Consider the following 27,979-nt stretch of genomic DNA (forward strand, 5'->3'; position numbering starts at 1 on the left):
TATGACATTAGATGATAGATGCTTTGTTTCCTCAGTTGTTTTTAAGGAAACATTCTGAAACAAATAGGTTTGTGTTTTATGGGGGTGACAATATGAACCAGTCTTTTTCACTTGATGAATTGCTCGTAAAGATAACCAAATTACTAAAAACAATTGAAAATCACGAACTTGTGTAAGTGTTTTAGCTTGTGTAACTTGTTTTTGCTCTTGGAGTCGTGAAATACTTTGACCAGCAGATGACGGTAATGCACCACATCGGCACGATAACCCCGAAGAAGAAAAAGAGCGACGGAAGGTAGAAAACGAATACGAAACGACACGTGATTCGCGCTAACTGGAAGCAAGATGGCGGTGGTAGTGCGGAGCTTACAAGACCAGCTCGAAAAAGCCAAGGAAAGCTTGAAAAATGTGGACGATAATATTCGTAAATTAACGGGACGTGATCCCAATGAATCAAGGTAAACAGTCTGTGTTGTTATTTAGCTTTCGGTGAACTTCTGGTGAAAAGCTAACCAACTTGCTAGCATTCTAATGACTAGCGGTACGTGGTAGCATGAGTCGGTTAGCTAGTTAGCAAACATTGGCGACTCTATACATTGTTGAGTGCTAACTGAAGCTATAGCAGCTCACCTTAGCTCCAGACTGATGGATTTGCACATAATAAACGTGTAGTAAACAAATGCAGAATGACTAACTACTCCTTACCTTTGAAGGAAACATCCAACCGAATAACTACTTACTGCTAGGCCTTGTAGGCGTCGTCCGACTGTCAACTCAGATTTATGTGTTCATAGTAGCAAATGGCCCTGCATAACGAAGCAGTGAAAGAAGAGACAATTTTAACATTTTCTCCAGGAGTTGATTTGAGGCAATAGAACGACTGGTTTTGATTTTCTGTTGACTTTGTTTGTTGCTGTGTTTACAGGCCGGGTCATATCCGTCGGCTCAGCGGCCCCATGGCAGGCCCCGGTGGAGGTAGAGGCCGAGGAATCAACCTGCTCAGGTAAAGCTGTAGTCTAGTTAACTAAACACAATGACTTTTTCATTCGAATGCTGACAGACTGAACAAATGCTCACAAATGGCGTTCAAGTCATGCACAGCTTATTTAGATAACCAGTCGATAATTTTGATGAAGGTCGGGTAAGTGCAGTACTTCTGTATTAGACTGCTTTAATTTTAGCGAGGTGTACTTAATAAATTGGCTACTGAGTGTTCAAAACACTCGCTAAGTATTTAGACAATGACGCAGTTTTGGCCTGAAATTGTTGACCATTAATATTCATTAATCAGTTTTCCGTTATTTTGTTTTAGTCTGGGAAACAATAAACAGTTATGGAAATGGGAAAATGTTACAACTACCCAAACATACAGAGCAATTACTTGTTCTCGTTGAGTGAAAAAATGTTTGTGAGTGTGAGGTAATCATTGTGAAGAGCCTGCTTATTTCTAACCATGATCTATGTCCTTTCCCAGGCGTAGTCTCTTAGACATTGGAAGTGGTGGCCCCCCTGCCAAGCAGAGGGACATCGAAGGAGCCCTGCTGAGGTGAGATTTGTTTGTTTGTGTGTTTGTAAGGCTGCACTTCCAACTGCTGTACTAATGTCAACTCTGGACACAATTTCAAGATAAAACCTCCTCTGTAGACTTAAACAGAAGTATGGAAAGATCAGATTAATGTAACTAGAGCTCATGTAATTTCCATAACAATTATTTATTCAAATTGTGTGCTAATTAGCTGCGATCACCTTCAGTTTAGAATTCAGTGTAGCTTATGACTTTTTATCGTTCAGAATGAGAGTAGATTGGTGAAAGAAATAGACTTCCACTTGATTATCAAAAAAATGTTACCAGTTGTAATAATTGAGCTTATTGCTATCATTAGGTCATAAAAACTGCTACTATTGCTCAGCATTGTGTTGCCATCTTTCAATTGTTTCGGGACCTTTTCCTTGTGTTTTGATCACAGACCAGGAAATAGCTGAATCACTTTGATTCTCTGCTTTCTAACAGATGTGAAACCACAATTAGTATGTCTGACAGCTACGAGAATAGCAGTTGCTATCTACCCACCATAGAGTTTGAGGTGTCTGTCACTTATGGACATTTTTATCTTTTTGTGTGTGTATGTCTGCAGGCTGGCAGGGGACCAGAGGGCCAGGAGAGACACGCGCCACGACAGCGACGCTGAGGATGATGACGATGTCAAAAAGGTAAGGATGAAGAGTTTAGCTCTTCTTGATGCACCTTTTCATATGTGCTTGATTCCCAACGGTTGTTGGGTCTTTGAATTTTTTCTTTTGTCTTTTCGCTTTGCAAGCAGTTCATCCTACATTATTACACTATTTAGTGTAACTGTGATGCTTTCTATTGTTTATTGTCTCACATGTATTTTGTTGTTAGACTTTTTTCTGCTCGGCATCAGTATGTATCCTGTGTAATCTGTTTCAAAACAGGTGAACCAAAATCTCATCAAAAGCCACTCAGATAGTGTTCTGTTAGAAATGTATAGTCACGATTACCTGTCCCGTTTAAACATGAGTCATCAGGAGAAGACATTCAGTGTCATGTCAAGTCAAGTCATGACAACCTGGTTTTCTCTCGAAATCCCTTAGCCAGCGTTGCAGTCGTCTGTTGTAGCTACCTCCAAGGAGAGAACACGCCGAGACCTCATTCAAGATCAAACCATGGATGAGAAGGGTAAACAGAGGTAAGTGACCACGAGCTACAAGATGGCATCCTTACTTTCAAAGCTGATGACTGCCATGATCTTCAGTAGTCGTATTGTTAAAATGACAATAAAAACCAAAAGGAAATATCCCAAGCTAAGTGTCCATATTTAATTGTACGTTGTGTGATGGTGGGCTTGTGTTTTCTCGGTCAGGAATCGGCGTATGTTTGGGCTGCTGATGGGGACCCTGCAAAAATTCAAACAGGAGTCAAATGTCTCTACAGATAAGGTGAGCAAATATGTTTAGTTTATTTAACAGTTGGCCATTAGTTAACGACTGACAAGTAAATGCAGTTCCAGTGCAGTAAACGAAGAAACATTAAGAATTATGAACCAGTCTCGCCCAACAAGGCAGACATAGCAAAATGTTATTATTAATTATTCTGTCATTCATTTATGTAATTAGATGGTAGTTTTTAGCTTCTGAAACCAGACTGATGAGGTAAAATGTTTTTGTATTTAATGTTTGTACCCTGATTTTAGAAATGAATAGTTGTGGATGTAAGCAGGATGACAGTGGGGAATCTATGTACTACAAACATGCTTTTTGTTTTTTTTTGTTCTATTTGTCCTATGTGTTTTGAAACGTGTTTTCTAATGAATTATTTTTAACTTCTGGAAATTTGTATTTTTCATCCAGGTCACAGTATTCCACAAAAATTTTAATAAGAGACCCAACTTTTGATGGTATTTATACAGTATGCTGTGTTTTACTTCCTCTTAAATTTCCTGTCTCTGTCCATCTTTTGTCCCCTACAGCAAAAGAGGCGTACAGAGATCGAGCAGAAGCTCGAGATTCAGGCGGAGGCTGAGAGAAAGAAGGTCGAGTCTGAAAAGAGGGAGCTTTTTGAAGAGAGGAGAGCCAAACAGACTGAGCTGAGATTACTGGAACAGAAAGTGGAATTAGCTCAGCTGGTAAGAAAAAGCAAAATGTCTGAAATTTTTGCAAAATGTTTTAGGGTCAGTAGAAACAAGTGCAAATTAAAAAAACTGCAAATTAAATGGTTGGGTGGGTTCGTCTGTCTGCCTAATCAGGGTTAATTTCATCCTGTTCCTGAGTGTCATTGATGGACTGTTTTGCATTAGGTGGTTTAGAAAATTTATGCTTAGAAATAGTATCAAGCATGGTGCAACCCAGTATAGACAATGTGTGTAACATGTTTTGTTGTGATTGTAGATAAAGACAGAGAGTTTGCCAAAGTTTCAATTTCACCTTCTCTCTCCTCTGTTGGCAGCAAGAGGAGTGGACCAGCCACAATAATCGTCTGGTGAAATACATTCGTACTAAGACCAAGCCTCATATCTTCTATCTGCCTGGGAAAATGTGCTCCGCCACACAGAAACTCCTCGATGACTCCACCAAGAAACTAAATGGTCAGTAGGGTTCACACTTCAAGAGATGAAGTTTCTTGTACTTTTGAAAGACTTTGTTTCTTTAAATCTTGATGAAAAGGTGTTATTTAGTCTCCAAGTGAAAATGGGTGTGTGCATATAAATCTCTCTGTAACCTCTGTAAATGTTTGCTTTTATTTTCTGAACAGCTGTGTTTCAGGAGAGGTGTGAGGCTTTTGCCGAACATCTCAGCAAGATGGAGACCCGCCCCCGGCGTCAGCCAAACCGCGACCAGGACGGCAATGTTGCAGCAACAGGGACGGACCACTCGGCGGAGGGTAAGCCTGCAGGTCAGGTAGTCAAGGTGACAGGTAACAAGGGGGATGCAGAGATGGAGGAAGAGGAGGAGGAAGATGAGGAGGAGGAGGAGAGGGAGAAGGAGAAGGAGGGCAATAGAAAGGTGACAGAGAAAGATGGGGGGGAGGAGAGGGAGGAAGCAGAGAAGGAAGTGTTGAAGAAGGCAGAGGAAGAGGAGGAGGGGATGGGGATGGAACTAAGTGAGGAGGGAAGCGAGGAGAAGAAGGTAGGAGTGGTTAAAGATGGAGAGGACAGAGTGGAGAAGGGAGAGGAGGAGGCTAGTCCAGGGTCAGAGGAGATGGAGATGGAGGTAGAGGGTGGGCCAGAGCAGAAGGACAGGAGTCAAGGAGAGGAGGGAGAAACGGACCGTAAACAAGGGCCCACAGACCTCCAAAGTGAAAAGACCCAAAACCTCCAGTCCTTTGAACCAGTTGTAACCAGCCAAGAAGCACCAGATACCAGTCAACAGCCCCAGCTTAGCCACACTGCAGGAGAACCAGTAGTTACATCCTCTGGGGTTCCGGACTTGGACAGGATCCCTGGGTCAGCCCCCATAGTGCCTGGGCAGGAGTTCATCATCGCTGGCCTCGGGTTCCAGGACCCAGCAGTCGAGAACCAGGCTGTGCAAGAGAAACCAGAGGACAAAGCCCCTCAAAAAACGCATGATTCCCAGGAGGCCCCCAGCATTACTCCTGCACCCGCTAAGGAGGAAGAGAATGGAGGCAGAGGGAGGAAGAAGGACAAGGAGCCAAGGAAGGGCCGCAGTCACAGTAACAGCTCCTCCTCTTCCTCCTCCGGCTCCTCCTCCAGTGGGAGCTCCTCCTCTTCCTCGGGATCCAGCCGTTCATCTTCATCGTCGTCGTCCTCTTCATCCTCTTCGTCCAACAGCAGCAGCCGAAGTCGCAGCAGAGACGACAGTAAGCGCAAGAGGAGGCCATCTGATAGGGGCAGGAAGAAGGGAGAAGAGAGAAGTCGCCACAAGCGAGGAGGGAGTAGCGGAGGAGGCAGGGACTCGAAGGGATCGAGGAAGAGGAGGAGCGAGGAAGGGAGGGGCAGGTCATCCCGGAACGATAGGGAGCATAAAGATAGAGACAGGAAAGACAAGAGACGCTAATCTGGTTCTCATTCAGCCTCTGTAAAGCTGGAAAACACAGGAAAACATTGAGGAAAGCTAAACTATTTACTAAATGACACATGAGATGAGTTTTTAAAGTAGCATTTTCCTTTAAAACACCACAAAGTCTGTTGAAGTTTGACCATAGGAGGATATTTTTTTTCCTCAAGTGTAGGGATTTATTATTTGAAACTGAAGTCGAATGGTGGATAGCTGGTTCTGATTTTCCCTCCATCGTTGTCTCTTTACTTGGCAAAAGATATGTAACCTAAACCTTTTTTTTTTTTTATTTTGTCACCATCTCTGGCAAGGCAACTCCCTTACACTGTCTCAAATCAGCAATTTAACCAAGCAGGTATGAGACGGACGAGACTATTTGAGACGTCATTTTAGTCATTTTAAATTCAAAAGATTTATCTTCAACCTGATATGTGCTTTTTAAAAAATGTCTTTGTCACACTGTGAAAAGATAGTGTTGAATGTTTAGTGTCCTATTCACTATAAGGCTGGGTTACTGATGGTTAACTATAACCGTTAACTTACAGGCAATGTTTTCAAGTTGATGTGACAATGCTATTGATCCTCATTTATTTCCACTTTTCCACTATTTGATCAATGCCAGGGCCCTTGTATCTTCACTTGGATACATGTGATTTGCTCAGATTCTGTTTTTTTTTTTTTTTTGTACCAACTGATAAACTTTGAATTAAAGGTGAGGTATTAGCATAAGTGTGCTTGAGTGTTTGTTTTTCCTAGTTATATAAGGGTTGAACCTGATTATTATTTTCCATTAATCTTTTGATCTATAAAATGTTAAGATACGAAAAATTAACAATTATCAAGATTGTCGGTCATCTCGGCCTTCGTTTTAATATTTGCAGTATTGGAGCTTAAATATTTGATCAACAAAATCCACCAAAGTAGTTATGCTACAAATCAGTTTAATTGACAAATCTTAGGTTTAATACATCCAGAAACTTCAAAAATAAATTCATAAACAAAAAGTTGTACTTTTCTTATTTATAAAAAAGACCACATTGCTTTGGCTTTTGTCCAGGTGTATCAGCAGAGTTCCACTGAAATGTCTTGGTTCCTTCCAAAAGCAGAGCTTTCATCACATCATGTGCAGAACAACCACAGCCCATGGAAATGTTTACTTCTCTTTGCTGATTTTACCCAGCTGGCAAAGAGCCTCTATCTTCAGTTGTCCTTGAGTTTCTTGCTCCTTGACTGTAGAGCCTTCCGTCTCAGTGCTGCATGACGAAGAGGACTTAAAACACGTTCCAGCCGAATGTCTTGTTGAAATCAGTCACAGTTAAAGCCTGTGTTCACTCCGGTTGGTCAGCCAGGTCATTCTGCTCAAAGTATCTGCAGGACAGACAAAGGCAAATGTGCATGACTGCAAACAAGTTAAATCTGATATGGTAATATATGGGTATAATTACTATGAAATTATACATGTATTTTTAGTTGGAATGACCATCTTATGAAAGCAGTCATTTTCTTTGAGGTAGGCTGAATAAGATCCACCATTCAGACAGCTCTTATGTACAGTATTAATTGTAATGTGGCCAGTACAAACTGTTCACACCTGGCAACAAGACATATGAGCAGGTTGAGGGCAGGCAGTTTCTCATCCTCCTGACTTTCCTGTGGAATAATAAAAACAGAGCAGGCAGATGTGGTTGGTTCTAACAGATCACACTGAATCCAATGATCTGACAAAGAAATGAGTAAACAGCTTGAATTTACATACTGGACTGTCTTTCCATAGAAATAAGGCAATAATATATGGAGCTAAACATTCACTGATTATAGCAACACCGTCAGTTTCCATGAGCTGTTAGAGAGGGTGTGAAGTTTTAGCACCAAAAATCAAAACGATGCAGAAGTAGCAACTTGTAGATTTATGCTTAAATACGCAGGTACACAGTACAGTACAGCGAACACGTTGGTAGTGCTGCACAGAAGATGACGGGCAGTGAATCATACCAGTGTGCTGCGCAGCTGAGCGCATCTCCTGGCCAGCTGTCTGATGGAGGAGTGGGCTTCAGGCAGCAGAGGCTTCTCCAGGCAGGCCAACAATGAGTACAACCAGCGACCCTGGAACAAACACACAAGATCAGGCAATTTCACGGTGAGTCATTCCAAACATAATTAGATTGTGTCAATCATCACCTTTCATATTTCAAACATGGAAAGTCAGACATAGGAATTGGAATGGCCACGCTAAAGCAGAATGTAAACGGGTCTTTTTTTTTGTCCACATTTGATAGTGAGAAAACAACAGCGCTTATTGATGTTTCATCCTGGTTAGAAAGGATCATGTTTGCTTTAAACACTATTGCAGAGAAATAAATAAATGTTCATCTTTATCATCTTGTTCTGTGTACAAACTGCTCTGGAAACACTTAAAAGGAATTGCCTGCAACATAACACTGCAAAGTGACTGCAGCATTGGACTTGTGAGGGGTGGGCAAGCAATTAAAAAATATGGAGTGACTTAATAAAATAAACTCACCAACTGAGGAACAAAGTCGTGTTCCTCAAACCAACTGATTAGAGTCTCCAATACCATCAGCACTGTGGACTGTGGAGTGATGAGGAGAAAACATACATAACAATCAGACTGGAACTGGTTTGTTGTGTGTATATGTGTGTGTGTGGGTGCTGAATGATTTACCAGTCTACCAGAGTCATTTACCTGGTTCAGCCTGCTCACTATGCTTAGGAAGGGAGGAAAGCCCACCTGAGTGCAGACATACAGGTGACAGAAGAAGCAAGAATTATTACTACCCCTGACATAAGTTGTAAAATACAGCAAAGTATTTTACCTTAAAAGATTCTTGTAGAAATTTTCTTCAAACTTTCTGAATTTCACTTATTAAAATGTGTCAAAACCTAACAATATTCCAGGAACATTAAAAACCATGTTTATACAAGAAACATTTTCGGATCAGTAAAAGAGTCTTTATTGCCTTCAGCACACAAAGACATGTTCATACAACCTTGCTGTAGTCCAGTGCTGGCTCTGGTTCAGCTTCTGTGTGGCACGATGAAGTACCCAGGTAGACCGTCTCTCCTAAACAAAATCTCTTCCAGCCCTCCTCATCTGTTATCTTTGGCTATGGGGAACAAAAACACACACAGACATGTAAATTTATAACAAAGGCTAAATCTCTTATTCAGTATGACCATATCTCCTCACCATCAGCACATTGTCGTCCAGAGTCTGACTGCTCCAGTGTTTTCTGTTCTTTGTGATACTCTGAAAGCAAAATGCAGAACCCACAAACAGTTTGACTGTGAACACAAATAATGTAAACATACTGGAAAGCTTGCATGCCTTTACAGAACTCCACTTTTCATTCATCTTGCTGTCTAAAAGCCTCATTGCAACACATTTAAAACAGGCAAACTCTCCGTCCTGAGAAACGGATGACGCTCTCCCAGTCTTCCAGCTGAGAACTGCTGCCTTTCTTCATTTCATCGTCTAAATTTGAAATATTTCAGGTTGTTGACAGTTCAACAAAAGATTTTGATATCCAGTGAAAAGAAAAGACTTGAAAGTTTTTGGTTGTACCTGTCTGACATCTGAGAAGTTGCTGACTTGCTGCTGCTGCCAGCTTAAACTGGGGGAGAAACCCACTGGAGCAGCATGACATCCCGCCACCTGCAACGCAGAAGACAGCTGTCAGACAAAGCAAGGAACAGAATCCAGTTTTTCTCATCCCACATAAGCTCATACAGTCAATGCTGTCTATGTATTGTAGTAATGCCAGTAGTAATATTTTATGTAAGCAGGTGCCAACTACTAAAATAGTAAATGGATTTATATATTTAAAAACATCAGCTGATGTAGCCTGGTCCAACCTTTATTTTAATATTTTATTTTTCATCTCCATGCAGTATTATAGTACACAGCAAAAAAAGACCTTTAACTCAAAATTCATCAAACAGTATGTATCACATCAAAAGAATCATTGCTGTATGAAGCAGCTTTTTTCCCCCATTTCCTCATACTGTACATTTACTCACCGAGGCATTAACTGTTTGCTTTTTCTTCAGTTTCTTGGGGTCAATCTGAGCGACCACCACATCCGGACATAGTGAGGCCTCCAACCTGGCGGAACAGAAACCCATCATTCAAATTCAGACCAGACTACTCATAATATGCGTGCAGGTTAACATTGTACATTTTTTGTGAGCAGAACACGGTTGGGCAAATAGTGGAAATGGGAGTGTGAAAGGCTATTTATTATAACACTGGCTGTCACAAAAAAAATCTACTTTGTAATTTTTATGTACTGGATGACGAGCCCTCTGTGCGCCTTATTAACAGTACTTCAGTCGGCATTGGTACAGTAGTATAGGACATTCCCCAAAAGACACACACATTCTCCATTATCCAAACGGGTCAAAGGCATTTGTTTGTGGTGAACTCACTGGACTTGCCGGAGGTATTCCCGAGGGTTTCTCGGCGGTCCTTTCAGGTCCAGGTCTCCTGCACTGGATTCAAACTCGACGGGCAGCAGCCTCGGCATTAAATCCTCCACGTCCGATTTCATTTTGATATTTTTGTACGTGCTAAAATGATGCCAAGTAGGAACGAAGCGCTGACGTCTAACAAAAAATTCCTCTGCTGACGAAAACAATTCAATTCTACCAGGTGGTGAAATTGCTTACAAACTAGGTAGCCATCTTGGTTGTCAACGCGGAGTGATGACGTTCTTTTTGTGCGCGGCGTTGGTTGCTATGGTAATGAACGCAAATGTCATCCGTTTCTATGAAGAGCGAAGTCCACAACATGTCAACTTTTCAGCATGCCAAAACATTTATCTTTGGCTGTGTTTGTTTGTTTATTTGATAGAGATTTTTTCCCCTCTAATCTTAAACTTAAAATAAAATAAAAACCTTTGACCAGTGACCAGATTATAATTTTGTATTGCAAACAGTTCTTGGATGTTAATGATTATCCTCAAACTAGCCTTATATCTTATCTTAGCTCTCTCCTTTAACACGAGTCTTCATGACCACAACAGCTTAGAGGCAATGTCCACTTCCAGCACAACTGTCATGGAGATATTTCCTTACCATTATGGAGACTTTCTCTTGATACACTTCTGTTAAAACAACAAGAATGGCCGTTTCACAGGTTTACAAAGTGCTGTGGGGTACAGCCATAGTTTTTGTGATTTTATCTCACTTCAGTCTGGGATTATTGTCTGACTACAAGATCTGTGGAGATTTTGCATGTGAAAGTAAGTCCCATACAACAAGTATCTTTTTCTAGTCTGTGAAACACACAATCTGTGAAATCTGTTTTCACTGCTATTATTATGGTAATCGTCATGATTTTTTAATACATTTAATCAGTTTTCTATTTTAATCATCTCTTTGAGGCTGTGTCTCTTTGCCATTGTGCTTATATGTGTGTGTGTGTGTGTGTGCCTGTGTTTAGGCCCAGTGAGCAGAGTGCAGGCAATCAGGGACCACCAAGGTAAAGACTGCCGTTTCCTGAGCTTCAGAACAGGAGACACCATTTTTGTTTACCACAAACTGACCGGAAAGAGGGAAGACCTCTGGGCAGGCAGCGTACGTCTGATATGTCCATCTATTTCCCTGTCTTTCTATTCTCCTTTACACTTTGAAGCAGAATACAGTGACTCACTGAATTCAATCAATCACTCACCAGAAGGTTCTAGGCTGAAGAGATTAACATTGATTATAAGACAGACAGTTCAGATTCTGTGCTGGCTGGCTGAGTTCTGTTGCCAGTGTGCCTGAGAGTACTCCCTTTCATTTTTATAATGATGTGTACTATGTACTATAACAAAAAGAGTGCTGTTGAGTGGCATTTGGCCTAAGCAAACCTTGTGAATGTACCTTCTATATAATGGAATATATGATTACCTATCTGGTGTGGGCTGCAGCTGTTAACATGATTTTCATTTGCATTACTGTAAATATAGCTCACACTGAAAAAGACTCTAAAACGAAAAGGAAAAACTTTAAAAACTTTTTAAAAAATGTGCTCCATCATCTTTGTTTGTCTCTTTTTCTCTCCTCTTGATTGTCCTTCCTACAATTCGTCCACAATGCTGCTGTGGATTTACAGAACTGTGATCATAACTTTGTTTCCTCTTTCTTTCAGATTGGCAGACAGTCTGGTTATTTCCCAAAGGATGCAGTGCAAGAGGAGCAGGTTCATACAACAACGGAGATAGTAGTGAAAACACAGGTAAACCAGCTGTGATTTCAATAACGCTTCAGATTTAAGGACATTCCAGGTGATTATAAATAAAAAATTAGTAAACTGGAATACTGTCATATGGTGTAGTATTTCATCTTGAAATACTACGTAATGCTAAACTGCCCTCATTTCTTATTTTCATTCAGGAATCTGATTTCTTCTGTATGGATGAGTTTGGTTATCCCATTGATTCCAGTCTTCTGGACAGTGATGATGACAGTGATGATGAGAAAACCCAAAACCAGGAGTCAGAAACCACCCAAACCACCCCATATACTGACAACACAAATGCTGAAAGTTCTTCAGCATCTGAAGTAGATGTGTCTACAGAACCTCTAGTGTCAGCACGGGAAGATGATGGCACATCAACAGAAGAGGACAGAAGTAAAAATGTCAGTGATGCTGCTGTTGGGACTCAGGAGGACACACAGGAGGCTTCTGCAACTCTCAATGAACAAGGTGGGTCTGCTTCGTCTTCCTGGCTTGGTTCTTCAGTGACAGGATGGTTAGGTCTGGCTAAGGAGAACGGACCTGGCAATTTGGCAGAAGGAGAGAAAAAAGATGAGAGAAAAGAGACACAGGCTGAAGCTTCTCTCACTTCTTCTGTGACCAGATGGCTGGGGTTGGCAGGAGGAGGAAAATCTGATGATGCTGTGAAAAGTAGAGAAGACAACAGAGAAACTGCTGATTCTTTCACTTCAACCATGACAGGATGGCTTGGTTTTGGAGGAGAGAAAAAAACAGATGTTTCCACAGACAAAGAGCAGGTTGAAGAAAGAATAATTGATGAAGAACAAGAACCAGCAGAGACATTCAGGAGTAGGAGAATGTCTTTGGACCTAGAAGGTAGCCAGTTACATGAGAAGGAGAAGGAAGAGAGGGGGGCTTTGGAGTGGCTGGGAAATGGACTGTCAAACACCCTGGGGTTTGGCCTCACCAGTCAGAATCCAGGGCAAGAGACAACAACTGAACAAGAGGCCGAAGAGACAATTCAGGAAGAGAAAGAACAGCTAGCAGCTAGTTCTTGGCTTGATATGGGGATCGGAGACATTTTGGGCTATGGGAAAGACAACAGTGAAGTTGATGAGAGCAAAGAAAGAGGTTTTAAAGAGTCAGATCAAGACAAAACCTTGGAACAAAGAACAGACTCAGAGAATGTGGATGCTAGCGAATCACAAGGTGCGCTGCCAGAGGAGGTAAAGACAGAAACTAGCAATGATTCAAAGATGGATGAAACTCTGAAAGATCAAAATGTTCCATCAGAGATGGAGACGGTGCCAGGATCCACAGAGACAGTCACTACTGACAGTAATAATAGAGATCTACCAGCAGGGACTTCAGACAGTAGCAGGGATGTTGTATTACCTGAAGATGCAGCATCCAAAGACAGTCAAAAAGATATTTCTTCTCAAAACAAGTTAGAGGAAAAGTTCCAAGATGAAGTTGGAATGTCTTCACTGCAAGACAGCTTTTTTCATAAGGGCAGTGAGGACGAAGAGGAGGATGTTTTAGATGATAACAAAAAAGAAACAAACACACTAGATGCAGAAATATCTGCAGAAATGAAAGATGAAGATCAGCAGATGCCCAAATCAGCAGAAAATGTGGGTGAGGATGAAAAGAGAGAGCCAGAAAAAGAAGAAGCAAACACAGCAAGTGACACTGATCAGGTTTTTTTGACACAATCTGACATCAACTTAGCACCCGACTTCAGCTCTGTGGATTCACATTCAAACTCCAGTGGACAATCTGCTGGTGAGGAAGGCCAAACAGAGGACGAGGTTGAGGAAACTTACAACACAGAGGAATCCAGCGATACATCTGTTAAAGTTGATGCTAGCAGTAGTGATCCTGAAGGTGAAGAGATCAATATAGAGAGAGGTGCACTTCAGAGAGAAAGTTCATCAGAACAAAGTCAAGTCAGTGGTAGCGCAGAAGAGAGCAGTGGAGAGAGTCAGCCTTCTTTGTCATCGGGCACAGCTGAGGAGAAAAATGAACCAGCCTCCAATGAGGATGACACTTTAACTGTTCACAGTGATGGAACCAGTGTCCAACATTTAGAATCACTGACTATGGCTGATAACACGGAGGCAGAGACACGTCAGGGTGATTCGGGGCAGGAGGAAGAGGGGTTTGAATCGTCCCATTCCACTGATAAAAGTACAGAAATTAGCTCTGATGATGCCTCAGAGCAGGACCGAAGAACATTTTACACTAGCGGGAGCACAACACAGATGGAAGACAATGCAGATCAGGATTCTGTGTCTCCACTCAGGCAACAAAGTGACAGTGATCCACACATTCTAAATGAAACTGAGAAAGATGGCAACCTCCAGCCAGTTCCAACTGAAACAATAAGGTCTGAGAAGCATGTTTTGAATGAAAAAGGTCTGAATTCAGCTTTAGGTTCTGAAACAGAGACAAAGCAAGCAGAGGACTCAACAGAGGATTTAAACCAGAGGGAGGAAGAAGTGCTAAAGGAGGGCGAGGAGGAGGTAAAGGCACTGGAAAAGCAGGAGGGAGTAGAGGAGGAAAAGCAAAATGATGACGATCTTCTCTTAAAGGAAGAGGAGAGGCAGATCATGGAGGAAGAGAAGCAAGAGGAGGTGGTGAATCCAAAGGGAGAGAAGCAGGAGGCTGTGAGGGAGCTGAAGGGAGATGAGAAACAGGAGGATGTGGAGTCCAAGGAAGACAAGAGAAGGCAGATGTTAAAGGAGGTGGAAGAAATGAAGGAAAAAGAGAAGGAAGTGGATGAAGAAAAACAAGCACAGTCATCTCATTTTAAAGTAGAGATAAAAAACAGCCTCCTCTCGTCACCTCACCATCAGAATGACACAGAAAGCAATGAGAAAGAGACACAAGGACAGAAGAGCTTGGAATCTGTGCTCTCAGAATCGTCCACACAGACTGAAAAGAAAGGGACTGAAGACCCACAGATAGAAGAAGAGAAGAGAGAGGAAGAAAACCAGAAACAGAAGGAAGAGGAACAGGAGGAAGCTGGGAAGAATGTAGAGGGTGAGAGAAGGGACAAAGTAGAAGAGGGGAACCTGAAATGTTCAAATAAGCATTGTCCTCAACCCGGCGAAGACGGAGTGGTGAGGGACCGAGGTAGGAAGGATTCTGCAAATACACTGAGCTCAGTGGATGAAAGGGAAATGAAGACAGGAAAGCAAAATCCAGTGGCTGACAAAAATCAAATATTAGCAGACAGGACAGGAATGAGTCAGACTGTATCACCTAAGGACATGGAGGGAGAAGAGGATAGAAAACAGGAGGAAGAAAAAAGAAATGACAATGCTGAGGCTGATAAAGCGGAAGAAGGTGAGAAGAGAAACAGAGAATCAAATATAAGAGGGAACGAAGACATCGAAAGCAACAATGCTGACGGCATCTCTGATCTTATGGGAGTTAACCAGAAAGAGATAAGTGATTACACAGACAATAATCTGCGATATTCAGGTGAGAAGAAAGAAGGTGATCAACTGCATTCCAGTGAGGTGAAAAACAGTAACCTTTCTGATGACAGCTTGCTCAGTCAGGGACATAAAACCAAGCCTGCAGACACTGAAACTAGCGGCAATGAGATTTCCATTGAAAAGGAAACGAAGCAAATTCTCCCTGATCATAAGACAGACACACAGGGGGACACTGACAGGGAAGAGAGGAACATGAACATGGAACACGATGATGTGAGAGTGAACGAGGATGTCGATATGCAGAAAAAAAGTCATGTTAATACAGTCGGTGATGAATTCAGGGCCGAGGGAGGAATTGAAATTTCAGTTTCAGGTATTGACCGTGTTGAGAGTCAGACTATCGTATCTGAACAAACTGTTCCACACATGTCTCGACATCCAGCTGGTTCTTCATTTCTGTCTGATGATCACGATGAAGGCACTGCAGAGACTGAAAGCAGTGGAGCATTTGGCAGTTTCAATAACGTCCTTGACTTTTTCAGCCAAACACGATCCACAGAATCTGAAGCAAGCTTGGATTCTCACACAGGTGAGACGATCAAGACACAAGGCTCTCTGACTCCTGAACCAGAACCAGATTCAGCTCATATTCAAGATTTATACACAGAGGCTCCCATCGCCCTGTCACAACAGCAGGTGCAGCCTTCTCCTCCTCCCTTTATCCTGACACCATCTCTGTCTCCGACACACACCCATTCCCACCCCAGTTCTCTGTCTCCAAACACAGTGAGCCCCCTCCAAACAAAAACCCTCTTCAAACACTACAAGAGCCTCCTCGCCTACATGAGCGTGGATGAGATGACTGTTTTGATGGAACTGTTCGGGACACACAAGCTGCAGTTCTTGGATTACATTGTAGGAAGCTCAGAAACCATGACTGATGATCCTGATAATGATGAATCTATATTGCTGGATATAGAAAGACTTCTTCATTATCACAGGGAGACAATAATGGCTTCTAGCATGAGGCTCACAGATCCACCTCAGGAGGACAAAGAAAAGACCAGAATGCTCGTCGCACTTCAGAAACTAGAAATGCTGCTGGCAAGAGTGCGGCAGGTTCTCGACACAGGAAAATCTGACATCAGTAATACAAACCATCAAGGTATTTTGACTACTCAGCCTCAAAGATGATGACTGATATTACGTTAAGTTAATTTAATATTTTAGTTTTAGTATGGGTTTAATTTGCAATGATCTCAATCAGATTGCATGTGTCTTCCTGTACAGCTGAGGCCAGCTGTGCAGATGAATACTGTTCAACTCACAGCAGAGATAAGGAAATGGCCACTGAGGAAGAGTCACATAAGACCGGAGAGTCCTCTGTACCTCTGGATAATAACACTCCAAGAGATGAATGGATGGGAGTGGATCAAGACAAACATGGACAACTGAATGGTGGCACAGGAAAACAGAGGGAAACTGAGGATGTGGAAAGAGGAGAGAAGAGAAAAAGAAGTGAAGGAAAGAGAGTGTCCACTGAGTTCCATCCTCACGCTGAGCCAGGACCAGCACAGCCACTGGAAGGTATGGATGACTCAAGTAGCTCTTAATCAAGAAGGATTAAAAGATGATTATATGATATTAACTATAACATAAGAGAAGGAGCGCTACTCAAGCCGCTGCATCCTCATTCCTGTGACACACGAGTTGACAACGTGGAACATTACGACATGGCCAGAAGATTATTTACATTTTTCTTTTTTTCTTTTTACAATTGCGCATTAATAGATTAATCAAACACAGAATTATTGGGTTGACCTCTAATCATAATATACTACCAATATCATTGTGGCAACTGGGGAAAGTCTGAATTTTAAATTCCATTATGTTTGCGATCCTAACTCCAGGGCTAACGAAGCAAATCCTGGACTTTGTTCATCATATCGCTGAAGACTCAACCACTCATGTTCATGCAGTGTGGGAGCTCCTCATTTGGCTAACTGTACAGGTAAGAGTTATCAGCAGATTTAAATCCACACAAGCAAAGTTAGGTTAAATAAGCATTAAATGTTCTATAGCATATGATAGACAAAAGTATTGGGGCACCTGACCATTACACCAACAGGGACTTTAAAGATATCATAATCCAAATACATAGACAGCTTTGCAGCCATAACAGTTTCCACTCTTTCAAGGCTTTCCACAATATTTTGGTGTTTCTGTGGGAATTTCTGCCCACTCATGCAGTAGAGCATTTGTGAGGTCAGAGACTGATATTGTACCAAAAGGCCTGGCTCACAAATTCTGTTCCAGTTCACCCCAAAGGTGTTTGATGGGGTTTAGATCAGGGCTCTGTGTGGGCCATGGACCTTTGCTTTGTGCACTGGGACACAGCCATGCTGGAATAGAAAAGGGCCTTCCCCAAACTGTTGCCACAAACTTGGAAGCATTGCATTGACCAAAATGTCTTGGTATACTGAAGCATTAAGATTTCCCTTCACTGGAAGTAAGGGGTCAAGAACGACCCCTGAAAAACAGCCCCATCCCCGTAATTTTGTCTGTATAGTGTATGCGACATTCAACTGCACAACGACAGCAACTTTTTTTCTGCATCAACTGTGACATCCTCCTCACACCATTTAATACAGATTAGGCTCCAGAAAGTCATCAGTTTTCAGATAGTACGCTAAAGATAGCTTAAAGGTTTACATGTAGCTATATATGGCTGCTTTTGATCATTTTGCACAGGGTATCCGTGGTTCCCCCTGGAAATTTTTCTTGAAGCGTCTACCGAGTCTGGTTCTTTAAGACACTGAACTTGTGACATGTTGATCTTTGCCTGCGTCTCAGCTGTCAAGCTAGTTTGGCTCCGTCAACATCACTCACATTCTTACGTGCTGTGGGTCTATTACACACGGTGAGCCAACTGGAAATCCACTCGCTATTAGACAAATTGTTTCATATGTTTTCATAGGGATGGTATTTATTTAGATTCAAATGGACGAAAATAACGGCAATTTGGTGAGTACCTTTTGAAACATTTGGTGAAAGTTTAACGAAAGACTAAGTGCGAAACAAGTGTTCATCTGTGTCCTACTTAGAACAGCTAGTTATTAGTCAGCAACCATAACTCAACAAAGTGACACATGGCCCGACGGTGCTCCAGAAAGACAGTTTTTAACATACTTACGTTAGTTTTGAAATAATTAGAATTGTTAATCGGGATAATCAAAGATGACATTGAAAGCAGAATGTAGTTTAGTGACACCTGTTTCTATTGGTGTCACTGAAAGTGCGCCGATGTGCCAGTGTGGCATTTTACAATTGGTGACGTTGGGAGTGAACCATTTGTATGAGCGGGGGGGTTGTTATAGCTACTTGAGTGGAGAAGAGCTAAAATCAAAGCATATTTATTTATTAATTATTTATATATATTATATGTGTCTTATTATAAACTTTCTAAGCAATAACAGTGTAGTAGAGTCTTTATGAATAGTCTGTAGAAATAATCCAACACCCCTCCTCTCCCACGACGTGCAACGTGACGTGGTCTACTCTTCAGCGTCAGTGTTGTGAATAGGATGTGAAATCGCCGCTAGCCCGGTTGATGGCTTTAGTTTCTCTTCATAATGTCAGTTTAAATGGAATATACCGCTAAAATCCTAACCAAATGAAATAATTCGGAAATGGCTGGACATACGACAAGCGACCCGTTGGCCAGCAAAGCGGTCGACTTTCAGGAGACGGCAGAGACTTACTACAGTATCGCCTTGGAGAAAGTGAAGGATGTACGTTATGTGGCAGGTTTCGTTAGCATTCCCCAAACAGCGTTAGCCTTCACAGTTGACATAACGTAACTAACTAATTGTCAAGCAGTCAAATCAGCTCAGCATTAATGCTGAGTGCATCTTTTTATTTTTTACAGCTCATGTTTTCAAACATGGGTTTCGGCGAGTGTTATTAACCAGTTGTCAAGACTACATTGAGATTTTGAGCAGCTATCTGAGATGTGTCTGATTCTTCCCATAGCTGTTAATAGTTAGCTAGCTAATTGATGGTAATGTTCGCTTTGGTCTGTCTGGTCAGGTGCTGTTGTGCTTTTGCTGCTGTTTCTAATCTCTTAGCTAAAATTGTTAGGTATTTTAGGATTCTTCTTGTACGAGAAAATGTGCTGCTGCTCCCCACAACCACTTAGTTTCTTTTACTTCTATATAGTAAACAGTTAAAGCTGAATAGTAAAGGGTAACTATTTGCAATACCAACTTAATCATATTTGTTGTGTACATTCAGTGGCCAATTGTAATTATGTAACTGCTATTCAAAGATGAATGTAGGAATTTGTTTGGTTCTTTTTGTAAATGTAAGAAAATAACCCAACCTACTGAAGCAACAGCTGTGTGCAGGCCTGCTGTGCTAAGGTGCTGATTCCAATGTCAACAATGAGTATTTCTTTGTGTATAATCCACCAAGGTAAATAGAGCGAACCAAATATTGTTTTCAGACTTGCCAGGATCTCCCAAGTCCTTTTTAAAGATGTTCATTCCATTAAGATCCACTCCTACAGCAAACAGCTCTCTCCTCTTCATTCAGGTTGTATCGTCCCTGCCTGATGACATCAGACCCGGGCCAGATCTGTATGGGGTTCCATGGGAACCAGTCATCGTATCCAGTCTGGTGGGGCTGATGACAGTGCTGTTATTTACCTGTAGATGTTACAGATCTGTGAGTATATATGCATCAACATCTTAGAAGTTTTATGTTTACGGTTAGATAGATTTATTGTGGTCCTATATATTAGACGCAAAGAGACCACACTCAGACCAACCAGTTAATCCCTTTAATGACTACTTGTTCATCATTGTTTCCTTATTCTTTAACAGGTCAAAAGCAGAATGTATCGAAGTAAGTTCTCATTTCTTATCCGTTAATTTCACATGTTTATTGTTTGACAGAAATAAAGCTTCTAAATACATCTCATCACTGCCAATTTAACTACTCTGGGGATGCTGTGTATTAACCCAGTAATAGAACTATTTCAGAAACAACTAAAAAATATTTTCAATGTGTTTTATAATCTTAGCATTCTGTGTTTTCAGGTAAAGAGCAGTGGATGGCTGAGCAGGTTGCACAGCTGCTGGATGAAAAGTGTAAAGTCCTTGAGACTCTCAGCAAATGTCAGCAAGAGGTCGGTACCAATGCCAGCTGAGTACTGACTAGAGACAGAGCCTGTCTGAAAACCACCACAGGCTAAATTCATATGCTTTTATTTCCATGATAGCGGGAAGAAGTCTGAATTAGGAGTTGAAGAGTCTAGTGCATGTTGCCTCAGGGGTGATCAAAAAGCAGAAGTTCTCATACAATTCTTAGCACAAATTAATTACAAGCTATGAACAAACTATGAACAAAAGTTTGAATTTAATCAGATCTATTTCCTCTTTTTGTGTCTCAGTATGATGACCTGGAGAGCTCATTGCGGGACAGTGGTGTGTTGGCACAAACCCAAAAGACAGAACAGCTGGAGGTAAGGCAGAGTGGGGGAAAAAGCGTTAATGAGAGATTATGAAATATATAAGTGTTTCGAAACCAAACCACACTGCTAACCTACAGACTTCTGGGTATTGTTTTGCTAAATGTCCCTTGTTGTTCATAGGATTGAACTTTAGTCAGGAAGTCTTGTTTTTAAACTTTGGAATATTTCAAATTGTTTGCCCATAAACTGCTGAATTTTTTTTACTGTGTGTGTATTTGCCCAGCCAAACTCGCAATAGCTGATTTTTTTTTGTCACTTGGGGGCAGGAAACAAGACACAAGATTGACATATCATAGATATTTATCATCAGTTGCTAGAGTTTACTCTATGACAGTCTCACAAGTAACCAATTGCTTATTTACTGATGCTGCATTATTGAGTAACATCAGTATTCATTATTTTGGCTGCGTGGAGAAAATTCAGTGTTCGCTCCCTGGTTTTGATCTCCACCAACTGTCTAGCTTTTCAGCTGCTCAACACAATATTTTCACCAGCTACTCTCTTACTGTGTCTGTCTGCTGTTTGGTGTTGAGCATGTAGTGCACGGTGGGTTTTAACAGTTTTTTGTCTGAAAACACCTGCCTGTTTTGGCCAAAAGATTCAAGGATTCAAGGAGCTTTATGGGCATTTCACACATGTAGAAACATGAGGTGTAAAAACAACTCAGTGAGAGCGAACCAGAACAGAGCAGTTGTGGTTTGTAGATCTAAATAATGAGCTGAAACTCAGCTAAAAGGCTCTTTAAAGTTAAGCAGAGATGCCGAATCAGATGACAAATACCTGCAAGTCCATCATCCCTATGTATGTCCACTTCCATATTGTCTCATTGTTATTCTAAAAATGTTGAATATAGCTGCTTTAAGGTGAAAGTGTGGCTTTACCAAATTTGGAATAATGACTTCATCACATTCAGGCGTCGCAGTGTGACTCTTCATGTTCAGTCCAAATGCTTTTGCTCTCATTTGAAACAGTTTTCTGACCATCTTTTTCTGACGCATTTCCTTTTTTTTCTTTCTTTTTTTATGTTTGCACCGCCAGGGGGAAATCACACAGATGGAACATGCTAAACGGGAGCTGGAGATGGATCTTGACCAACTGAAGGATCAACTGGACCTGCAGAGAGAACATAGGAGAGAGCAAGAAAGGAGAGTAGGTGGACACACACTAAGTCTAGTTAACTGTTACATCTGCAATTATTTTTTAAGAATTTTTTGAATAGGGATGAGGATCTATTGCAGTATTGTGGTGTTGATAGAGGGTCTTATTTTTGGTTATCCTTCCAGATAGCAGTGCTTGAAGAGAACATGAAAACATTTGAAGAAGAAGCCAAAGACCTGCAGTCACAGGACGAGCAGGTGCAGTCCTTCATTACTGAACCTTTCCTCTTTGCAGCTTCATCTTGTCATCCTGTGCTTTTTGCCGCTCTCCGTGTTTCATGTGACATTATCGCTGCCTGTTTGTCTCTAGGCGCAAACCACTCTGAAAGTGTACAATATGAACAGTGACAGGCTACAGAGGAATCTTGAAACAGCTTTAGAGGAGAAGACGCTACTACAGGGGAGCAATGCTCAGGTAGGATATTGTAGGCACTCACGGACACCAACGGTTACTGTGCGTCATGACAAGTGAGGTGGTTTTGTTTTTGCACAGCCAAAATGAAAATGTTAAAAGTACTGCTTAGCCGATTTGTGCCATCCAGCTCATATATTAACAGATTTTCATAGGTGATTCATGATTCATGTACAAGAATTGTTCAAATATGATCTTTTTTGTCTCTATTCCCCTGTGTTCTTTGCTCACTTCATCTCTCTACCCGTCTGTTTTTCTCTGCAGTTGAGGCAGCAGGTGGAGGGATGGGCGGAACGAGTGAGTGAATTGGACGCAGAAATGAGCAGGTGTGAGGTCACCCACAGCGCAATGCTGCAGGGTGTGGCCAACAAGGATGAGCGTATAATGGTACTGATACTAATATATTCTAGTTAGTTACTGTTTAATATACCTCGAATTTTCTAGTAAAAATTGGACTTCAACTTTGGTATTACTTCCAGTCCTTGACAGACCGACTGCTGAAGATGAAAGCTTGGGATTCAGAACTGGAGGAACAGGAAGGTGAAGAAGGGGGAGAGAAGGAGGCATCCAATGGCACAGCAGGGAACGGAGAGGAGAATGGAAGAGGAGACAAATTGGAAAGTCATCTTCAGAAAGTCCAGAAACTTATCTATGCTGCTAAGGTATTTGTGTCAGTGTTAATGACATTGCATCTGATGTGGGCTAATGCTTAAAACTGCTATATTATTTGAAGATGTACTCTGAAACTCCTGGTAGAACCCAAATCCAAACTCCTGATTAGATCCAGATTAAACATCTCTGTACACTTTAATGAATGCCTACTGATGTGTTATATTTGTGTGTAGCTAAATGCAGACCTCAAATCAGTAGATGAAGACAAGGACAGAGTGTTTGCCAAACTGAATGATGAAGTCAGAGCTAAAGAAGACTTGCTTGGTGAGTCAACTGTACAATGATGTCTGTTTTTAAACAAAAAAAAAGTCAGACAAAGCCATGTGACAGTGTGGAGACTAGACCTATCATTGATGTCTGTCATTCTCTGAGCCAATGTGTTTTTTCCCCTTCTAGATGGCATTAAGGAGCTGGAGAATGAGAAATTATCTCTACAGTCGGACACTGAGCACTACTCAGATCAGGTAGAGGACCTCACCTATGTATCGGTGTGATATTTTAATTGTATTTCAACTTGTCATTTGCTTTTGGATTGAATTTTCTTATTCATGTGTTCAGGTCCAAAGATTACAACAGAAACTCCACATTATGACAGAAATGTACCAAGAGAATGAGCTCAAGCTACACAGGTACAGTCGCACAGATATGTAATGTATGGAGAAGTTGCAAGTGCAAATACAAAGCCTCGCTCGCTGCGCAGCAGTACTTTTCATTAATGTGTGCTTTCTCAGGCTGTTGACAGTGGAGGAGAAGGAGCGTCTGCAGAAAGAGGAAAAGTTAAATAAAGCAGACAAAAACATTGCATTAGCCATGGAAGAACTCAACAACTATAGGTAGCTTCCTCCTCTAAACATTGAATACATTTGTGAACCTTCCATGCACAGAAACACAGTGTGAGTCTGACCTGTACATCACTTTTTCTTCAGACAACGAGCAGCGGAGATGGAGGAAGAGCTGGAGAAAACCAAACAGTCTTACCAGACTCAAATGTCAGCACATGAGAAAAAGGCTCACAATAACTGGGTTCGTAAAACTCTACGATAAACTACTTCAAAACCACATGAGAGAAAAAAATATTGAGATGCGATGATGACTATATTTGTGCGTGTCTTGTAATGTTTCTGATCTCGGCCTGATTTTCTAGCTGGCTGCCCGAGCAGCAGACAGAGAGCTAGCAGACATCAGGAGAGAGAACGCCCTCTTGAGACAGAAGTAAGCAGTGACTACCAAGATTGACCCAGGGTTAGGGTGGACCCCAAAACTGTCTTCATCCGTTGTCATTTACTTATATTTATACATCATATATATTACATAGTGATATCTAGTTGATGTCTGCTGTATGTTGACTTTAAGTGTGTTTGTTTACAGGCTGACAGACACACAGTTTAAACTAGACGCCCTTGACAAAGATCCCTACGCCTTGGACAGCCTGGCTAGACCACTGCCTTTCAGAGGTTAGTGCACACATATAAGCCAAACATGAATTGTTGAGCTGACATTATATTATGTGGCTAATAAACCCTAGCCCGGAAGTGCAGAAGGCCACAGATTTCCTAGACTTGGCACTCACTAAACTTTCCTCAACCTCCAGCTGAAAGGTCACCATACGGTCCATCTCCTCTGGGTCGACCTGCATCTGAAACCAGAGCTTTTCTGTCTCCTCCTACATTAATGGATGGACCACCTCCCAGACTGTCTCCTAGAGGTATATACAGAGAAAGAGGCACAGTCACTACAATTATCAATAAAGTTTTCTTAATTTTCATTCATATACTTTCAGAATATTTTCCTAATATCTTCTGTTGTAGTAGTTGCGAGCAATGTTATCATTTAGCCAATTTGGTTTTTTTTGACTGGAATTACAAAACTTTATTCACATTAAACACTTGCAGCATGTTAGAAATGACCAGCTGGCTGTAGCGTGATCAAATGCATATGCTTAAACATGTGTGGTAGCATGTTGTGTATGCTGGCATGCTGTTGGCGCTCTGGAAAAGTCTGTGGGAAACACTTTCTCTTTGTCTCTTTCTTGAAGTCACACTCATTCTGGGCTAATGGTCTGATATTTTGTTTTGGCCCAATTGTTTCTGCTTCCCCTCCCTCTTTGCCCTCCCCCCTCTCTCTCTCTCTCTGATCCTCTCCTGCTCATCATTCAATCTCACCTTCACTCCACTCCTCGTACTGCCTCTTTCCTCCGATCCTTTCTTTCACAGTTCCTCGTGGTCCAATGGAGCCCCCAGGTGGCCAAGGAGAGATGGAGCGGAGTGGAGGTCCTCATTCAGACAGTGGCTCAATCTCTCCTACATGGGAGAGAGATCGCAGGGGACCTCCACCAGGACCCCCCGGGCCCCTAGGACCTCCAGGTGTGTGTGTGTTTGTTTGTGCATGCGCATGCAAGAGAGACAAAGAGAAAGACTGAATGAATCTAAAATCTAGTCCGTCATCCTGTGACATTCACAGAGCCTGACCTTCAGGTAATGTCTAACAGAAATTAGTATGTTTCCCCAGTTTGAGCCAAAAGTAAGCTGGTAAGTGCTTATTAAATTCAATTAAATTCATCTTAAATTCAAGTCTACTCCAGGTGACGCATATGAAAACACTGATTTCAGCATCTTATATAATGTCAGAACAAGGCTTCAGTGCAGCAGGCAGCATTTACTGATGAACGATGAAAGGCTGTGTCGTCAGCCTTTCATCATGGTCATTATTACATTATTTGTATATGTGTAAAAGTCAGCCTGTGTAGCACCATGTGCACCTTGATTTTGTTGTATGTTCTGAAGGCATTGTGGTATTGTGCCTGCACACTGTCTGGGAACCCAACAGGCCTGTTTGTAGCTATCTCCAGCCATCATTAAATTTATTAGCTGCACCTGCGTTTGGTAAACTGACAAAGTCATACAATGTGCATGTGCATGCTAAATGTATGCTGACAGTGGACGTATGCTTATAATGCATTTTGGGTTTTGGCGTACACTGAAACTACAGTTGTATCAGATCGCTTATCATGTGATGCTGAGAGGAAAAGTACACCTGAAACCACATGCACACAACTTACTGTTAAAGGTAAAAACAACTAAATTCATTAGAATATTTCTTAGTTTTAAGATGTTGTGGACAAAATGCACCAGACACTCACACTTTTCACAATGTCACGTTACAATTATAGGTAAATTGAGCAACTTTTAATTATATTAAAAATATGAACATGACACTGCAGATTAGAGCAATATTTACAGCTTTGAAAAGAGCTGTTGATATTTTAGAACTCTTCACTTATCTCTCAACATTTGTCTTTCTGTTAGGTTATATGTTTCCAGAACCTGGTGGTCCAATGTACAGGAGACCTCCACCTCCTCTAGGAGCTCTGGGCTTTTTGCCTCCCCCTGGCTCCCTCCCACCAGGCCCTCCTCATCCAAGGAGTCTCCTCTCAGGACCCCCTCACCCTGCAGACATGGCAGGTGAGTCACTGCATAGCTGCTTGTTTTTCATTCATTCATTCATTTTTCTCATTTGTATTGTATTTCATTACCTCTTTTGGACTGTAAATAATATGCAGGTAACATCAAAAATGAGAGTGCAAATTCTCTGAATACCTCGACATGTGTTGGGAATCAAACACGAAACAAGAAACATTCGTAAGCCATCTATTTCATGATTGTTCTTTTCCTCTGTAGATGGCCCATACAGAGAAAACAGCTTTGGGCCTGGTGAACAGGAGCACAGAGAGGTAAGACATGTATTTGTGTGTGTTTTGGATCTGAGCTCCAGACTCTGTAATATTTACCTTTTCTGTATCTGTGGCATCAGCCTGGTCCTGGTGATCGAAGGACTCCCCCTGAAGCTGATCCAAGGATGGGGGGCGCACCACCTCCTGGACCCCCGATGGGCCCCATGGACGGTTCCTTTCCTCGCAGAGTCCCTTATGGTCCTCCACCTCCTGATTTCTACCCCACCAGAGGACCTGGAGGCCCCCCCATCATGCCTAGTAAGCAGTCACAGGCTTTTAACACTGTATTATTTCTAAATGCCATCACAGTTAACTTAATGTTCTCTTTCCATGTCCTCCTCCTCCAGTGTGGGCCCCTCCACCGCCAGGGGTGATGCTCCCTCCTCGTTTCCCTCCCGGTGGACCTCCTCTTCCTCCTGCTGCTCATTCTCACCACGTTCCCCCCATGCGACCCCCTCTCCCTGATGGCCTGCCACCTCCTTCCATGGATCCTCTCCCTCCTCAGCAGTCCCTGTCCTCCCCACCACACGGCCAGCTGCCAGAGGAGCACGCACCCTTGCCCGAAGATGCCATTTGATCCTGACTGGGTTTTCTTGAGCTGTGAGACATTCACGTAGCTGGATGGTTGGCCGACTGTTTTACATCCTTATATCTACATCTGCTTATTAATCAGGAGGATGTTATTTAATGAAGAATGGGGAAACCGTCAGCCGTCATTAATTCAGTTTATTGATGTCCATCTGCCTTTTCTTCCTCTATTCAGATCCTCTCTTTCCTTGTTCTTTTGCCCTGTAACTTGTCTTTTTTTCTTTCTTACGGTTTCGCTCTGCTGCTTCGTCATCCACCTACATTCCCTGTGAAGTAGGCCCTGTTGTGTGTGGTTTCACAGACAGGAACACAGCAGCTTAACCTGTACATCGGTGTGTGGGAATGTTTCCACATGAACCAAAAGCAGTCACTTGTTTGCTTGATGATGCCAGAAAGGGTTTTAGTGGAACTTCGGCTGACATGAGTGCATGTAGAAATGCTATATGTGTGAGAGTAGGGCATGTTTTACGTACGGCATCGGTCAAAATTTCACCTCAGTGGCACAGAAAGAGAAATCCAAATTAGTGCTATTAGCTATCAGGGAAGAAATTTTAAACCTAATACAAAATATTTTGTCGTAGCAACACTCTATCACCATAATTTTAGAAACATAGCCATTCAGTATCTACCTTCTTGTTCACCTGGATTTGGCTCGACTTAAATCAGATCAGGTCTTGTTTTGTGTG

The 27,979-nt window shown here is 41.9% G+C and overlaps 4 protein-coding genes across 7 annotated transcripts; 3 read left to right on the plus strand and 1 right to left on the minus strand.

Moving 5' to 3' along the window:
* Nucleotides 1-301: 301 nt before the first annotated feature.
* pnn (pinin, desmosome associated protein) lies at nucleotides 302-6,261 on the plus strand. The gene is made up of 9 exons (XM_046412458.1): nucleotides 302-458; nucleotides 926-1,003; nucleotides 1,475-1,546; nucleotides 2,136-2,211; nucleotides 2,614-2,708; nucleotides 2,883-2,958; nucleotides 3,489-3,644; nucleotides 3,965-4,103; nucleotides 4,271-6,261. Exons 1-9 carry the CDS (start codon nucleotides 346-348, stop codon nucleotides 5,530-5,532), a joined length of 2,067 nt encoding a protein of 688 aa, XP_046268414.1. The 5' UTR covers nucleotides 302-345; the 3' UTR covers nucleotides 5,533-6,261.
* Nucleotides 6,262-6,456: 195 nt separating this feature from the next.
* On the minus strand, nucleotides 6,457-10,263 carry gemin2 (gem (nuclear organelle) associated protein 2). The gene is made up of 10 exons (XM_046412460.1): nucleotides 9,979-10,263; nucleotides 9,571-9,655; nucleotides 9,116-9,205; nucleotides 8,741-8,800; nucleotides 8,541-8,657; nucleotides 8,237-8,281; nucleotides 8,054-8,122; nucleotides 7,525-7,635; nucleotides 7,124-7,182; nucleotides 6,457-6,900 (listed from the first exon to the last, which is right to left on the minus strand). Exons 1-10 carry the CDS (start codon nucleotides 10,098-10,100, stop codon nucleotides 6,861-6,863), a joined length of 798 nt encoding a protein of 265 aa, XP_046268416.1. The 5' UTR covers nucleotides 10,101-10,263; the 3' UTR covers nucleotides 6,457-6,860.
* Nucleotides 10,264-10,325: 62 nt separating this feature from the next.
* On the plus strand, nucleotides 10,326-14,367 carry LOC124072226 (melanoma inhibitory activity protein 2-like; the record flags this gene model as incomplete). The annotated part of the gene is made up of 4 exons (XM_046413452.1): nucleotides 10,326-10,793; nucleotides 10,994-11,127; nucleotides 11,687-11,773; nucleotides 11,932-14,367. Coding segments are annotated over exons 1-4 (2,778 nt in total), but the record flags the coding sequence as incomplete, so codon positions are not given.
* ctage5 (CTAGE family, member 5) lies at nucleotides 12,114-27,936 on the plus strand. 4 transcript variants are annotated; one of them, XM_046412456.1, is made up of 25 exons: nucleotides 12,114-12,244; nucleotides 16,492-16,788; nucleotides 17,112-17,212; nucleotides 19,795-19,926; nucleotides 20,085-20,106; nucleotides 20,301-20,389; nucleotides 20,654-20,725; nucleotides 21,773-21,883; nucleotides 22,018-22,089; nucleotides 22,202-22,306; nucleotides 22,568-22,690; nucleotides 22,783-22,965; nucleotides 23,149-23,239; nucleotides 23,372-23,439; nucleotides 23,534-23,604; nucleotides 23,707-23,808; nucleotides 23,902-23,998; nucleotides 24,120-24,187; nucleotides 24,344-24,429; nucleotides 24,567-24,680; nucleotides 25,189-25,338; nucleotides 26,281-26,436; nucleotides 26,653-26,705; nucleotides 26,786-26,963; nucleotides 27,053-27,936. In XM_046412456.1, the coding sequence occupies exons 2-25, from the start codon at nucleotides 16,545-16,547 to the stop codon at nucleotides 27,280-27,282; spliced, it is 2,718 nt and encodes a 905-aa protein (XP_046268412.1). In that variant the 5' UTR covers nucleotides 12,114-12,244; nucleotides 16,492-16,544; the 3' UTR covers nucleotides 27,283-27,936. The 4 variants fall into 4 exon arrangements, with proteins under 4 accessions (XP_046268412.1, XP_046268410.1, XP_046268413.1 ...); XM_046412454.1 differs by lacking the exon at nucleotides 12,114-12,244 and adding an exon at nucleotides 14,349-16,366; XM_046412457.1 differs by lacking the exons at nucleotides 12,114-12,244; nucleotides 16,492-16,788; nucleotides 17,112-17,212 and adding an exon at nucleotides 18,070-18,225.
* The last annotated feature ends 43 nt before the right edge of the window (nucleotides 27,937-27,979 follow it).

This window comes from Scatophagus argus, chromosome 15, assembly GCF_020382885.2.
Source record: "Scatophagus argus isolate fScaArg1 chromosome 15, fScaArg1.pri, whole genome shotgun sequence".
In the NCBI taxonomy this organism is placed as follows: Eukaryota; Metazoa; Chordata; class Actinopteri; family Scatophagidae; genus Scatophagus; species Scatophagus argus.